This window comes from Anomaloglossus baeobatrachus, chromosome 12, assembly GCF_048569485.1.
Source record: "Anomaloglossus baeobatrachus isolate aAnoBae1 chromosome 12, aAnoBae1.hap1, whole genome shotgun sequence".
NCBI lineage: Eukaryota > Metazoa > Chordata > Amphibia > Anura > Aromobatidae > Anomaloglossus > Anomaloglossus baeobatrachus.
In genome coordinates, this window is record NC_134364.1 from 94,899,157 (window position 1) to 94,916,185 (window position 17,029).

The following is a 17,029-nucleotide window of genomic DNA, read 5'->3' on the forward strand; positions in this document are numbered from 1 at the left end:
TAAGAGACGTGATCAGGATAGAGACGTGCAGGAATAAGAGACGTGATCAGGATAGAGACGTGCAGGAATAAGAGACATGTACAGGACAGAGACGTGCAGGAATAAGAGACATGTACAGGACAGAGACGTGCAGGAATAAGAGACATGTACAGGATGGAGACATGCAGGAATAAGAGACGTGTACAGGACAGAGACGTGCAGGAATAAGAGATGTGTACAGGATGGAGACATGCAGGAATAAGAGACATGTACAGGACAGAGACATGCAGGAATAAGAGACATGTACAGGACAGAGACATGCAGGAATAAGAGACATGTACAGGACAGAGACGTGCAGGAATAAGAGACATGTACAGGACAGAGACATGCAGGAATAAGAGACATGTACAGGACAGAGACGTGCAGGAATAAGAGACATGTACAGGACAGAGACGTGCAGGAATAAGAGACATGTACAGGATGGAGACATGCAGGAATAAGAGACGTGTACAGGACAGAGACGTGCAGGAATAAGAGATGTGTACAGGATGGAGACATGCAGGAATAAGAGACATGTACAGGACAGAGACGTGCAGGAATAAGAGACATGTACAGGACAGAGACGTGCAGGAATAAGAGACATGTACAGGACAGAGACGTGCAGGAATAAGAGACGTGTACAGGACAGAGACGTGCAGGAATAAGAGACGTGTACAGGATAGAGACGTGCAGGAATAAGAGACGTGTACAGGACAGAGACATGCAGGAATAAGAGACATGTACAGGACAGAGACGTGCAGGAATAAGAGACATGTACAGGACAGAGACGTGCAGGAATAAGAGACATGTACAGGACAGAGACGTGCAGGAATAAGAGACATGTACAGGACAGAGACGTGCAGGAATAAGAGACATGTACAGGACAGAGACGTGCAGGAATAAGAGACATGTACAGGACAGAGACGTGCAGGAATAAGAGACATGTACAGGACAGAGACGTGCAGGAATAAGAGACGTGTACAGGACAGAGACGTGCAGGAATAAGAGACGTGTACAGGACAGAGACATGCAGGAATAAGAGACATGTACAGGACAGAGACGTGCAGGAATAAGAGACATGTACAGGACAGAGACGTGCAGGAATAAGAGACATGTACAGGACAGAGACGTGCAGGAATAAGAGACATGTACAGGACAGAGACGTGCAGGAATAAGAGACATGTACAGGACAGAGACGTGCAGGAATAAGAGACATGTACAGGACAGAGACGTGCAGGAATAAGAGACATGTACAGGACAGAGACGTGCAGGAATAAGAGACATGTACAGGACAGAGACGTGCAGGAATAAGAGACATGTACAGGACAGAGATGTGCAGGAATAAGAGACATGTACAGGACAGAGATGTGCAGGAATAAGAGACGTGTACAGGACAGAGACGTGCAGGAATAAGAGACGTGTACAGGACATAGACGAGCAGGAATAAGAGATGTGTACAGGACAGAGAAGTGCAGGAATAAGAGACGTGAACAGGACAGAGACGTGCAGGCATAAGAGACGTGTACAGGACAGAGACGTGTAGGAATAAGAGACGTGTACAGGACATAGACGTGCAGGAATAAGAGACGTGTACAGGACAGAGACGTGCAGGAATAAGAGACGTGTACAGGACAGAGACGTGCAGGAATAAGAGACATGTACAGGACAGAGACGTGCAGGAATAAGGGATGTGTACAGGACAGAGACTGCAGGAATAAGAGACGTGTACAGGACAGAGACGTGCAGGAATAAACGACATGTACAGGACAGAGACATGCAGGAATAAGAGACGTGTACAGGACATAGACGTGCAGGAATAAGAGACGTGTACAGGACAGAGACGTGCAGGAATAAGAGACGTGTACAGGACAGAGACGTGCAGGAATAAGAGACGTGTACAGGACATAGACGTGCAGGAATAAGAGACGTGAACAGGACATAGACGTGCAGGAATAAGAGATGTGTACAGGACAGAGACGTGCAGGAATAAGAGACGTGTACAGGACAGAGACGTGCAGGAATAACAGATATGTACAGGACAGAGACGTGTAGGAATAAGAGACGTGTACAGGACAGAGACGTGCAGGAATAAACGACATGTACAGGACAGAGACATGCAGGAATAAGAGACGTGTACAGGACATAGACGAGCAGGAATAAGAGATGTGTACAGGACAGAGACATGCAGGAATAAGAGATGTGTACAGGACAGAGACGTGCAGGAATAAGAGACGTGAACAGGACAGAGACGTGCAGGAATAAGAGACGTGTACAGGACAGAGACGTGCAGGAATAAGAGACGTGAACAGGACAGAGACATGCAGGAATAAGAGACGTGAACAGGACAGAGACGTGCAGGAATAAAAGATGTGTACAGGACAGAGACGTGTAGGAATAAGAGACGTGTACAGGACAGAGACGTGCAGGAATAAGAGACGTGTACAGGACATAGACGAGCAGGAATAAGAGATGTGTACAGGACAGAGAAGTGCAGGAATAAGAGACGTGAACAGGACAGAGACGTGCAGGCATAAGAGACGTGTACAGGACAGAGACGTGTAGGAATAAGAGACGTGTACAGGACAGAGACGTGCAGGAATAAACGACATGTACAGGACAGAGACATGCAGGAATAAGAGACGTGTACAGGACATAGACGTACAGGAATAAGAGACGTGTACAGGACAGAGACGTGCAGGAATAAGAGACGTGTACAGGACAGAGACGTGCAGGAATAAGAGACGTGTACAGGACATAGACGTGCAGGAATAAGAGACGTGAACAGGACATAGACGTGCAGGAATAAGAGATGTGTACAAGACAGAGACGTGCAGGAATAAGAGACGTGTACAGGACAGAGACGTGCAGGAATAACAGATATGTACAGGACAGAGACGTGTAGGAATAAGAGACGTGTACAGGACAGAGACGTGCAGGAATAAACGACATGTACAGGACAGAGACATGCAGGAATAAGAGACGTGTACAGGACATAGACGAGCAGGAATAAGAGATGTGTACAGGACAGAGACATGCAGGAATAAGAGATGTGTACAGGACAGAGACGTGCAGGAATAAGAGACGTGTACAGGACAGAGACGTGCAGGAATAAGAGACGTGTACAGGACAGAGACGTGCAGGAATAAGAGACGTGTACAGGACAGAGACATGCAGGAATAAGAGACGTGTACAGGACAGAGACGTGCAGGAATAAGAGACATGTACAGGACAGAGACGTGCAGGAATAAGAGACATGTACAGGACAGAGACGTGCAGGAATAAGAGACATGTACAGGATGGAGACATGCAGGAATAAGAGACGTGTACAGGACAGAGACGTGCAGGAATAAGAGATGTGTACAGGATGGAGACATGCAGGAATAAGAGACATGTACAGGACAGAGACATGCAGGAATAAGAGACATGTACAGGACAGAGACATGCAGGAATAAGAGACATGTACAGGACAGAGACGTGCAGGAATAAGAGACATGTACAGGACAGAGACATGCAGGAATAAGAGACATGTACAGGACAGAGACGTGCAGGAATAAGAGACATGTACAGGACAGAGACGTGCAGGAATAAGAGACATGTACAGGATGGAGACATGCAGGAATAAGAGACGTGTACAGGACAGAGACGTGCAGGAATAAGAGATGTGTACAGGATGGAGACATGCAGGAATAAGAGACATGTACAGGACAGAGACGTGCAGGAATAAGAGACATGTACAGGACAGAGACGTGCAGGAATAAGAGACATGTACAGGACAGAGACGTGCAGGAATAAGAGACGTGTACAGGACAGAGACGTGCAGGAATAAGAGACGTGTACAGGATAGAGACGTGCAGGAATAAGAGACGTGTACAGGACAGAGACATGCAGGAATAAGAGACATGTACAGGACAGAGACGTGCAGGAATAAGAGACATGTACAGGACAGAGACGTGCAGGAATAAGAGACATGTACAGGACAGAGACGTGCAGGAATAAGAGACATGTACAGGACAGAGACGTGCAGGAATAAGAGACATGTACAGGACAGAGACGTGCAGGAATAAGAGACATGTACAGGACAGAGACGTGCAGGAATAAGAGACATGTACAGGACAGAGACGTGCAGGAATAAGAGACGTGTACAGGACAGAGACGTGCAGGAATAAGAGACGTGTACAGGACAGAGACATGCAGGAATAAGAGACATGTACAGGACAGAGACGTGCAGGAATAAGAGACATGTACAGGACAGAGACGTGCAGGAATAAGAGACATGTACAGGACAGAGACGTGCAGGAATAAGAGACATGTACAGGACAGAGACGTGCAGGAATAAGAGACATGTACAGGACAGAGACGTGCAGGAATAAGAGACATGTACAGGACAGAGACGTGCAGGAATAAGAGACATGTACAGGACAGAGACGTGCAGGAATAAGAGACATGTACAGGACAGAGACGTGCAGGAATAAGAGACATGTACAGGACAGAGATGTGCAGGAATAAGAGACATGTACAGGACAGAGATGTGCAGGAATAAGAGACGTGTACAGGACAGAGACGTGCAGGAATAAGAGACGTGTACAGGACATAGACGAGCAGGAATAAGAGATGTGTACAGGACAGAGAAGTGCAGGAATAAGAGACGTGAACAGGACAGAGACGTGCAGGCATAAGAGACGTGTACAGGACAGAGACGTGTAGGAATAAGAGACGTGTACAGGACATAGACGTGCAGGAATAAGAGACGTGTACAGGACAGAGACGTGCAGGAATAAGAGACGTGTACAGGACAGAGACGTGCAGGAATAAGAGACATGTACAGGACAGAGACGTGCAGGAATAAGGGATGTGTACAGGACAGAGACTGCAGGAATAAGAGACGTGTACAGGACAGAGACGTGCAGGAATAAACGACATGTACAGGACAGAGACATGCAGGAATAAGAGACGTGTACAGGACATAGACGTGCAGGAATAAGAGACGTGTACAGGACAGAGACGTGCAGGAATAAGAGACGTGTACAGGACAGAGACGTGCAGGAATAAGAGACGTGTACAGGACATAGACGTGCAGGAATAAGAGACGTGAACAGGACATAGACGTGCAGGAATAAGAGATGTGTACAGGACAGAGACGTGCAGGAATAAGAGACGTGTACAGGACAGAGACGTGCAGGAATAACAGATATGTACAGGACAGAGACGTGTAGGAATAAGAGACGTGTACAGGACAGAGACGTGCAGGAATAAACGACATGTACAGGACAGAGACATGCAGGAATAAGAGACGTGTACAGGACATAGACGAGCAGGAATAAGAGATGTGTACAGGACAGAGACATGCAGGAATAAGAGATGTGTACAGGACAGAGACGTGCAGGAATAAGAGACGTGAACAGGACAGAGACGTGCAGGAATAAGAGACGTGTACAGGACAGAGACGTGCAGGAATAAGAGACGTGAACAGGACAGAGACATGCAGGAATAAGAGACGTGAACAGGACAGAGACGTGCAGGAATAAAAGATGTGTACAGGACAGAGACGTGTAGGAATAAGAGACGTGTACAGGACAGAGACGTGCAGGAATAAGAGACGTGTACAGGACATAGACGAGCAGGAATAAGAGATGTGTACAGGACAGAGAAGTGCAGGAATAAGAGACGTGAACAGGACAGAGACGTGCAGGCATAAGAGACGTGTACAGGACAGAGACGTGTAGGAATAAGAGACGTGTACAGGACAGAGACGTGCAGGAATAAACGACATGTACAGGACAGAGACATGCAGGAATAAGAGACGTGTACAGGACATAGACGTACAGGAATAAGAGACGTGTACAGGACAGAGACGTGCAGGAATAAGAGACGTGTACAGGACAGAGACGTGCAGGAATAAGAGACGTGTACAGGACATAGACGTGCAGGAATAAGAGACGTGAACAGGACATAGACGTGCAGGAATAAGAGATGTGTACAAGACAGAGACGTGCAGGAATAAGAGACGTGTACAGGACAGAGACGTGCAGGAATAACAGATATGTACAGGACAGAGACGTGTAGGAATAAGAGACGTGTACAGGACAGAGACGTGCAGGAATAAACGACATGTACAGGACAGAGACATGCAGGAATAAGAGACGTGTACAGGACATAGACGAGCAGGAATAAGAGATGTGTACAGGACAGAGACATGCAGGAATAAGAGATGTGTACAGGACAGAGACGTGCAGGAATAAGAGACGTGTACAGGACAGAGACGTGCAGGAATAAGAGACGTGTACAGGACAGAGACGTGCAGGAATAAGAGACGTGTACAGGACAGAGACATGCAGGAATAAGAGACGTGTACAGGACAGAGACGTGCAGGAATAAGAGACATGTACAGGACAGAGACGTGCAGGAATAAGAGACGTGTACAGGACAGAGACATGCAGGAATAAGAGACGTGTACAGGACAGAGACGTGCAGGAATAAGAGACGTGTACAGGACAGAGACGTGCAGGAATAAAAGATGTTTACAGGACAGAGACGTGTAGGAATAAGAGACGTGTACAGGACAGAGACGTGCAGGAATAAGAGACGTGTACAGGACAGAGACATGCAGGAATAAGAGACGTGTACAGGACATAGACGAGCAGGAATAAGAGATGTGTACAGGACAGAGACATGCAGGAATAAGAGATGTGTACAGGACAGAGACGTGCAGGAATAAGAGACGTGTACAGGACAGAGACATGCAGGAATAAGAGACGTGTACAGGACAGAGACGTGCAGGAATAAGAGACGTGTACAGGACAGAGACGTGCAGGAATAAAAGATGTTTACAGGACAGAGACGTGTAGGAATAAGAGACGTGTACAGGACAGAGACGTGCAGGAATAAGAGACGTGTACAGGACAGAGACATGCAGGAATAAGAGACGTGTACAGGACAGAGACGTGCAGGAATAAACGACATGTACAGGACAGAGACGTGCAGGAATAAGAGACGTGTACAGGTCATAGACGAGCAGGAATAAGAGATGTGTACAGGACAGAGACGTGCAGGAATAAGAGACGTGAACAGGACAGAGACGTGCAGGAATAAGAGACGTGTACAGGACAGAGACATGCAGGAATAAGAGACGTGTACAGGACAGAGACGTGCAGGAATAAGAGATGTGTACAGGACAGAGACGTGTAGGAATAAGAGACGTGAACAGGGCAGAGACGTGCAGGAATAAAAGATGTTTACAGGACAGAGACGTGTAGGAATAAGAGACGTGTACAGGACAGAGACGTGCAGGAATAAGAGATGTGTACAGGACAGAGACGTGCAGGAATAAGAGACGTGAACAGGACAGAGACGTGCAGGAATAAGAGATATGTACAGGACAGAGACGTGTAGGAATAAGAGACGTGTACAGGACAGAGACGTGCAGGAATAAACGACATGTACAGGACAGAGACATGCAGGAATAAGAGACGTGTACAGGACATAGACGAGCAGGAATAACAGATGTGTACAGGACAGAGACGTACAGGAATAAGAGACGTGTACAGGTCAGAGACGTGCAGGAATAAGAGATGTGTACAGGACATAGACGAGCAGGAATAAGAGACGTGTACAGGACAGAGACGTGCAGGAATAAGAGACGTGTACAGGACAGAGACGTGCAGGAATAAGAGACGTGTACAGGACAGAGACGTGCAGGAATAAGAGACATGTACAGGACAGAGACGTGCAGGAATAAGAGATGTGTACAGGACAGAGACGAGCAGGAATAAACGACATGTACAGGACAGAGACGTGCAGGAATAAGAGACGTGTACAGGACAGAGACGTGCAGGAATAAGAGACGTGTACAGGTCACAGACGAGCAGCAATAAGAGATGTGTACAGGACAGAGACGTGCAGGAATAAGAGACGTGAACAGGACAGAGACATGCAGGAATAAGAGATGTGTACAGGACAGAGACGTGTAGGAATAAGAGAGCTGTACAGGACAGAGACGAGCAGGAATAAAAGATGTGTACAGGACAGAGACGTGCAGGAATAAACGACATGTACAGGACAGAGACATGCAGAAATAAGAGATGTGTACAGAACAGAGACGTGCAGGAATAAGAGACATGTACAGGACAGAGACGTGCAGGAATAAGAGATGTGTACAGGACAAAGACATGCAGGAATAAGAGACATGTACAGGACAGAGACGTGCAGGAATAAGAGACGTGTACAGGATAGAGACGTGCAGGAATAAGAGACGTGTACAGAACAGAGACGTGCAGGAATAAGAGATGTGTACAGGACAGAGACGTGCAGGAATAAGAGACGTGTACAGGACAGAGACGTGCAGGAATAAGAGATGTGTACAGGACAGAGATGTGCAGGAATAAGAGGCATGTACAGGATGCAGACGTGCAGGAATAAGAGACGTGTACAGGACAGAGACGTGCAGGAATAAGAGACGTGTACAGGACATAGACGAGCAGGAATAAGAGACGTGTACAGGACAGAGACGTGCAGGAATAAGAGACGTGTACAGAACAGAGACGTGCAGGAATAAGAGGCGTGTACAGAACAGAGACGTGCAGGAATAAGAGATGTGTACAGCACAGAGACGTGCAGGAATAAGAGATGTGCACAGGACAGAGACGTGCAGGAATAAGAGGCATGTACAGGACAGAGACGTGCAGGAATAAGAGACGTGTACAGGACAGAGACGTGCAGGAAAAAGAGATGTGTACAGGACAGAGACGTGCAGGAATAAGACGTGTCCAGGACAGAAACGTGCAGGAATAAGACGTGTCCAGGACAGAAACGTGCAGGAATAAGAGACATGTATAGGACAGAGACATGCAGGAAAAGAGACGTGTACAGGTCAGAGATGTGCGAGCATAAGAGACGTGTACAGGACAGAGACAAGCAGGATTAAGAGACATGTCCAGGACAGAGATGTGCAGGAATAAGAGACGTGTACAGGACGGAGATGTGCGAGTGTGAGACGTGTACAAGACGGAGATGAGCAAGTATAAGAGACAGGACAGGAGTGTACAGGACAGAGACGTGCACGAATAAAAGTCATTTACAGGATGCAGACGTGCAGGAATAAGAGATGTGTCCAGGACAGAGACGTGCAGGAATAAGAGATATGTACAGTACAGAGACATACCGGAATAAGAGACATGTACAGGACAGAGATGTGCAGGAATAAGAGATATGTACAGGTCAGAGATGTGCGAGTATAAGAGACGTGTACAGGACAGAGACGTGCAGGAATACGAGACGTGTGCAGGACAGAGACGTGCAGGAATAAGAGACGTGTACAGGACAGAGACGTGCAGGAATAAGAGACGTGTACAGGACAGAGACGTGCAGGAATAAGAGACTTGTACAGGACAGAGACATGCAGGAATAAGAGACGTGTACAGGACAGAGATGTGCAGGAATAAGAGACGTGTACAGGACGGAGACATGCAGGACTAAGAGATGTGTACAGGACAGAGACGTGCAGGAATAAGAGGCATGTACAGGTCAGAGATGTGCGATTATAAGAGACGTGCAGGACAGAGACGTGCAGGAATAAGAGACGTGTACAGGACAGAGACGTGCAGGAATAAGAGACGTGTACAGGACAGAGAAGTGCAGGAATAAGAGACGTGTACAGGACAGAGACGTGCAGGAATAAGAGACGTGTACAGGACAGAGACGTGCAGGAATAAGAGACGTGTACAGGACAGAGACGTGCAGGAATAAGAGACGTGTACAGGACAGAGACGTGCAGGAATAAGAGACTTGTACAGGACAGAGACATGCAGGAATAAGAGACGTGTACAGGACAGAGACATGCAGGAATAAGAGACGTGTACAGGACAGAGACGTGCAGGAATAAGAGGCATGTACAGGTCAGAGATGTGCGAGTATAAGAGACGTGTACAGGACAGAGACGTGCAGGAATAAGAGATGTGTACAGGACAGAGACGTGCAGGAATAAGAGGCATGTACAGGTCAGAGATGTGCGAGTATAAGAGACGTGTACAGGACAGAGACGTGCAGGAATAAGAGGCATGTACAGGTCAGAGATGTGCAGGAATAAGAGATGTGTACAGGACAGAGACGTGCAGGAATAAGAGATGTGTACAGGACAGAGACGTGCAGGAATAAGAGGCATGTACAGGACAGAGATGTGCGAGTATAAGAGACGTGTACAGGACAGAGACGTGCAGGAATAAGAGACGTGCAGGACGGAGATGTGCAAGTATTAGAGATGTGTACAGGATGAAGATGTGCTAGTTTGAGATGATCGAACACTAACATGTAAGAGAAATCAATACTTGTAACGAGCAGTCTGATACTCGGACAAACTTAATGGTAAACGCCAGCATTTTTCTGGAAGATCTTGCAGAAAAATACTTAAGTTCCCCTATGACTTCCATTATACTCAGTGGATGCGTTGGACCTGTCCAAGCAACAACTGCTTGTTATGATTTTCGGGCCCCCTTACATGATAGTGCTCGCTCATCACTATTGCTAATATAAAAGGTATCTATAGGACTAAGATGATGGGGCTCACAATCTAAATTTCCTACCTGTATGTCTTTGTCAGGGTTCTCCAATTTCCTCCCATACTCCAAACGTGGGGAGAACATACAACTCCTTGCAGAGTGATGGGATTTGAGACTAGGACTCCATTGCTGCAAAGCAATAGAGCTGCTAACCTTTGAGCCATATAGTAGCCATAATAGTGACTCTCTATGAATAAACAACTAAAGAAAATGTCATTTTAAACAAATTCTTAAATATTTTTAATATGCAAATAACAGTAGTTTAAAAAACAAAGCATGTCTTACTTAATATGATGGAGAAGATGAAGAAAGTAAGCTGGCTCACCATTGTATAGTTGTGTGACACACGACCTGTATGACAGCAAATATTATCTGCCACAAGGACCACGAGCTCTCAGGCTGAAGAAACAGATAGGAACTTGGCAAATGTGACTCAAATTTGGACCATCATCTAATTTACAGCAGCGCAGATTGAGCCACTTTTGCCAATTTCCTAGTAGTTTTGTCTAGGCAATTTATATAGATTAGAGATTTTTTCTTTTTATAAAATCTCACAAACCAGCGCTGAGTAATAGTGAAAGTTATTTTATTACTATCCTTATTCCTAGTCCTTAACAAAATGCACGAGAATTAACCCTACAAGTAGGTTACTTACAAGGGACAAACCACATATAACTTGTAGGTACAGTAACACCTAAAAGATCATGGGGCCCCGGCCGGTGGCAACCACGATCTGATAAAAAATTAATATCTTTAATCCAAATATAAAAAGACGATTCTCTCAAGAAATTTTAGTGCAGTAACTGCAAAACAGCTTTTACAAGGAAGCACTGTAACAGTGCCAGCCCGTATATCAGAGCGACCTTCTTGCTTAAAGGTACCTGCACAGAGGTTAAATCTTTACCGCTTGTTAAACTCTCACTGACAGCCACGCTGCACTTATTCACGATCCCTGGTTGTGACTAGGTATACCGCGCTCAGGGCAGGGAGTCTAGCGGTAATTGAATCAGTGCGCCGGGGGCCCGTTACAGATCCCCAGTGTAGGTTACCTGACACCGATGCTAACCAGAGGGACTCCGTAAAGTGTGGTCCTTGCGTGGTGTGGTTTTTTCTCCTGTCTGGAGAGGATAAGTTTGGTGCTAGGTTCCTGTGCACAAGATCTTCAATTCCAATAAGCAGGAAGCCGACAAAACGTTGTTGAATATTACAAAGGGCTGTATACTCCTGGATTGTAGATTTCTCCATATAACTGCTTGGGCGTTCACCTGCTAGGTCCTAGGAGTATACAGCCCTTTGTAATATTCAACAACGTTTTGTCGGCTTCCTGCTTCTTGGATTTGAAGATCTTGTGCACAGGAACCTAGCACCAAACTTATCCTCTCCAGACAGGAGAAAAAACTGCACCACGCAAGGACCACACTTCACAGAGTCCCTCTGGTTAGCATCGGTGTCAGGTAACTGTGGCGCCCTGGCCTAGCCAGGTCGTCACAGATAACATCCAAACACCCCACCCCCATTAGACAGGGACACCAGCCAAACACAAATCCCTTGTTGCCTCCCTCCAGGGTCTGATGTCCACACCAGGTGGGGCGGGACTAAGCGGTTGGCTCCACCCACTGAGGAGTTCACAGGCCTGGAGGTGGGAAAAGTGTCAGTTGAGTGGAGGAGTTTAGTCTTGGAGGTTGAAGTGAGAGGAGTGAACACTTGGGTGTCTGGGTTTGTAGCCCAGGCACTAACAGCAAGGTCGGCAGACGGTGGAGGCCGTCTGCAGGAGAGGTGGAGCAACGCGGAACCGTAGGACCGGGGTCGGGCGATGGCCCGCCGGTACCGACCGGGGAGCGAAGTGAAGCCAGCACACACAGGCAGGGCCATCGGACCCCGACCAGGCTTGGAGCCGCCGACAATAGTCAGATCTGAATGTGACTGGAACCCCAGGGGTTTCACAACAGCAAAAGTCCCGATTGAAGGCAACCGCCCACACCGTGAGGGTATACAGCTACCGCCTAAGGCTAGAGACCCAAGGGCCAGCGCCTGCGGGCAAACGGGCTCCTCTGGTACCCATACACCGGGGAGTGGACTACCGTTGGGAATCCATAGTAGTCAGAAGAAGAACATCAAGGTGCAGGGAAAGACAGCCGCCATCACCTGTCCGGGGAGAGACACTGCAGCCGGCTGCGGGACCCGTCCATCCAGCCGTTTGGTTTACCGAGGACTTTGTACATTTCTTACTGAGTGAGTACACCCGTGCCACCCGGCACCGCGCCGCGCTGCCCCTGCAACCCTGCACCTCACCGACCCTGCCTCCCCGTCACATCATTGGGCCCCGGGACCACCGACCCCTACCCACAGAGGGGGAAAACAACATCCCAGCTGCTCCCTACCATCGCTCCCGGGATCCCCGTCATCAGCAGCGGTGGTGCCCATCTTCACCACGACCCGTGAGTGGCGTCACGGACTAAATCCCCCAAACCAACCACCCCTTTCACTCACGGGCGAGGAGCGCCACTCGAGTCCCCGGATCCAGCCCACCGCTCGAGCCACCGAGCAGCCATCACAGCAGCGCCGGACCCGAGCGATAGTGAGCGCAGCAGCGACAGCGTCCTCCCCGCCCGCGACATAACCTACACTGGGGATCTGTAACGGGCCCCCGGCGCACTGATTCAATTACCGCTAGACTCCCTGCCAGGAGCGCGGTATACCTAGTCACAACCAGGGATCGTGAATAAGTGCAGCGTGGCTGTCAGTGAGAGTTTAACAAGCGGTAAAAACGTAACCTCTGTGCAGGTACCTTTAAGCAAGAAGATCGCTCTGATATACGGGCTGGCACAAGAAAATATATTTGAGTGGAGGTTGTTTTTATGCTGTTTTTTCTTGTTATATAGGGTCCCAGTTGGTTCTCATCTTGCAGTGCACCTCATGTTTATTTTTCCATCTGTCCTGATTTTTGGCGGTTGGTGGCTGTTCACACTGGCCATCCAACCCCGTCCACTGGCTATTTATTCTAAGCAGCATGTGCTCGGGCCTGTCCCGCCCACAACCATGAATCAGTCATGGAGACGGTGACTGAAAAGCACAAGGTACGTGCTGTGCAGTCCTAATTTTGCATATGTGAGGCCACATGGCACACTTTAAATAAAAATATTTTAGTGTTAGGACTGCCCCAGGAGATTTGCCGTGACGTTGGCGGGGTGGCTCGAAAAATTGCAATTTTTTGCCAAAAATCTCATTTTTTCAATAGTACAGCTTGGAATGTTGGTACTGTGCACACTTTGCAATACATAATATTTTTGAGTGGAGGTTGTTTTTATGCTGTTTTTTCTTGTTATATAGGGTCCCAGTTGGTTCTCATCTTGCAGTGCACCTCATGTTTATTTTTCCATCTGTCCTGATTTTTGGCGGTTGGTGGCACTTCACACTGGCCATCCAACCCCGTCCACTGGCTATTTATTCTAAGCAGCATGTGCTCGGGCCTGTCCCGCCCACAACCATGAATCAGTCATGGAGACGGTGACTGAAAAGCACAAGGTACGTGCTGTGCAGTCCTAATTTTGCATATGTGAGGCCACATGGCACACTTTAAATAAAAATATTTTAGTGTTAGGACTGCCCCAGGAGATTTGCCGTGACGTTGGCGGGGTGGCTCGAAAAATTGCAATTTTTTGCCAAAAATCTCATTTTTTCAATAGTACAGCTTGGAATGTTGGTACTGTGCACACTTTGCAATACATAATATTTTTGAGTGGAGGTTGTTTTTATGCTGTTTTTTCTTGTTATATAGGGTCCCAGTTGGTTCTCATCTTGCAGTGCACCTCATGTTTATTTTTCCATCTGTCCTGATTTTTGGCGGTTGGTGGCTGTTCACACTGGCCATCCAACCCCGTCCACTGGCTATTTATTCTAAGCAGCATGTGCTCGGGCCTGTCCCGCCCACAACCATGAATCAGTCATGGAGACGGTGACTGAAAAGCACAAGGTACGTGCTGTGCAGTCCTAATTTTGCATATGTGAGGCCACATGGCACACTTTAAATAAAAATATTTTAGTGTTAGGACTGCCCCAGGAGATTTGCCGTGACGTTGGCGGGGTGGCTCGAAAAATTGCAATTTTTTGCCAAAAATCTCATTTTTTCAATAGTACAGCTTGGAATGTTGGTACTGTGCACACTTTGCAATACATAATATTTTTGAGTGGAGGTTGTTTATATAGGAGATAGTGCTGAGGTAAGAAGAGGGTGCTCTTATTGCTATCTGCTTTAATACTTGATACCAAGGGTGCTGTGGTAAGAAGAGGCTGCTGTCACGTCCTCACCGGAGTCCACTCCTGCGACTTCTGCTTCGGTCACCAGGCACCGCTGTATTCCCGCCATGGACTGTGCTTGTGATAGGAGAGGAGTCTGTGTCAGTGGCTCTGGTGGGCGCAGGCTCCGCTCATCCACTAAGGTGGGCTTCCCTGGGATCTGCAGTACCGCTGGCTGACTGTAGGTGGTATGTGTCTTCCAGCTGAAGTTGCCACTATTCAGCTACAGCCAATAGGAAGACACCACACCCTTCTAATTCCGCCTCTTGTCTGCTGGTCACTGCAAGATACAGTTTTGAATTCCTTCTAGTGTCTGGTTCCTGTTCAGTTCTGAATATTGATCCCTGTGTTTTGACCTCTGCCTGCTCATTAACTACTCTCCTGCCTCCCGTTTTTGTACCTCGCTGCCATCTCCGGTTTTTGACCTCTGTCTGATTTCCTGACTATACTCCTGCCTGCAGATTTTGTCCCTTTTTGTGCCTCCTGGTTTGGACCCTGATTGATGACCACTCTTTCCTGGATTGCAGCCTTCCAGAGGCAGCAATCTCTTGGACCGTGTGTAATTCCAAATCCCTGTACAGGGATTAAAGGGTTTCAGGGTTCTTGAGATCCTGCTGACTTTGTGGCTATCCCTAGTCTGTCCGTGACAGTCATTTTGAGTCTGTGATCAATGGCAGACATTACAGCTGCTCACACTGCTGTCCACCCCATCTGTCTGATCTACTTTTCGAGATACCAGGGGAGCTGAGGTAAGAAGAGACTGCTCACACTGCTGTCCACCCCATCTTGTCTGATCTAATATTCAAGACTCCAGGGAAGCCGAGGTAAGAAGAGGCTGCTCACACTGCTGTCCACCCCATCTGTCTGATCTAATATTCGAGATACCAGAGGAGCTGAGGTAAGAAGAGGCTGTTCATACTGCTGTCCACCCCAACCTTTAGATCTAATATTTGAGATTCCAGGGGAGCTGAGGAATGAAAAGGCTGCTCACACTGCTCTCCACTCCATCTTTCTGATCTAATCGAGAATCCAGTGGAGCTGAGTTAAGAAGAGGCTGTTCACACTGCTGTCCACCCTGTCTTTCTGATGAGCAGTAAATAGCATAGTTATCACAAGGTCACAGCAGAGACACTACCTACTTACTGCACATCCTTGAAGCATCTGTTCCAGAAACATTCTGCGACAGATTTTTGTAATAAAGCAGTAATCTTTATTCTATAAATGATTACCTCCCGAATCACAAATTGATATTTCTCAATTAAAGGGAACCAATCACTAGGTTTCTGCCCTACAAACTAGAGGCAGTGCTATAATGGTGCTAGGATGCTGAGTATATGAAATTTGAGGCTTGATTGCACAATAATCATTGTTCAAACCTTCAGAAATTACGTCATTTGTGCAGTGGCTTGAGCATTGGTCTGGGACTTTGTGGGATGGGTCCTCCGGAATAATCCCTAATTTTGCACTGGCACCGCCATTACCCTGTTGGCAGTGTGTGCGCGTTGGTATTGTGACATTGTCTTCAATAAACTGGGTCCGGAATAACCGCATGTGTGTACCGCTATTCCCAGCTCCACTTTATTGTAAACACTGTAGAGACAGATATGACGGAGCATACGCAAATTGAATTTGGTAATTGGTTCCCTTTAAAAGTATTTAGGAATTTATTCATAATGACATTTTCGTTAGTTATCGTTTTTCTATTCCTATACATTTCCAAAGAATGTAAGAACTGTTTTTGTTGTTTTTCTTATCTTATATAATATTAATAAAAATCATTAAAAAGTTAGAGGTACCCAAAAACTATACAAACATGGCTGTCCCTCACAGCTTATCTTCTTATTTTCACAGTTTGGATAGTAATAATCTACCAGACACGGCCTGTACTCAGTTTGCAACTGTAATAAAGAATAACCGGTCCTTGAAGAAACTTAATCTGTCTAGCAACCATCTGTCCGGTCCTCACTTCTTAGACTTGTTGTCGCCTCTGTCCAGTCCGTTTTGCTGGTTACAAGAATTAAAGTGAGTATACAAGATGTTTACAGGGTGGAGTCGTGTGGGAACATGTTATTAGTATTAACAGGTTCCATATAAAAACAGATTTGTGTTTGAATCCAAGCATACAGCTTATAAAAGCTCTTGGAGAAAAGACTGCGAAAATCACC

At 47.0% G+C, this 17,029-nt stretch overlaps 1 protein-coding gene across 1 annotated transcript in view; it reads left to right on the top strand.

Moving 5' to 3' along the window:
- The window catches only part of LOC142257602 (NACHT, LRR and PYD domains-containing protein 6-like), a 105,674-nt gene that overhangs the window by 55,021 nt on the left and 33,624 nt on the right, over nucleotides 1-17,029 (top strand). The window contains 1 exon segment of the mRNA XM_075329739.1: nucleotides 16,716-16,886. Coding sequence (XP_075185854.1) covers nucleotides 16,716-16,886 — 171 coding nt within the window.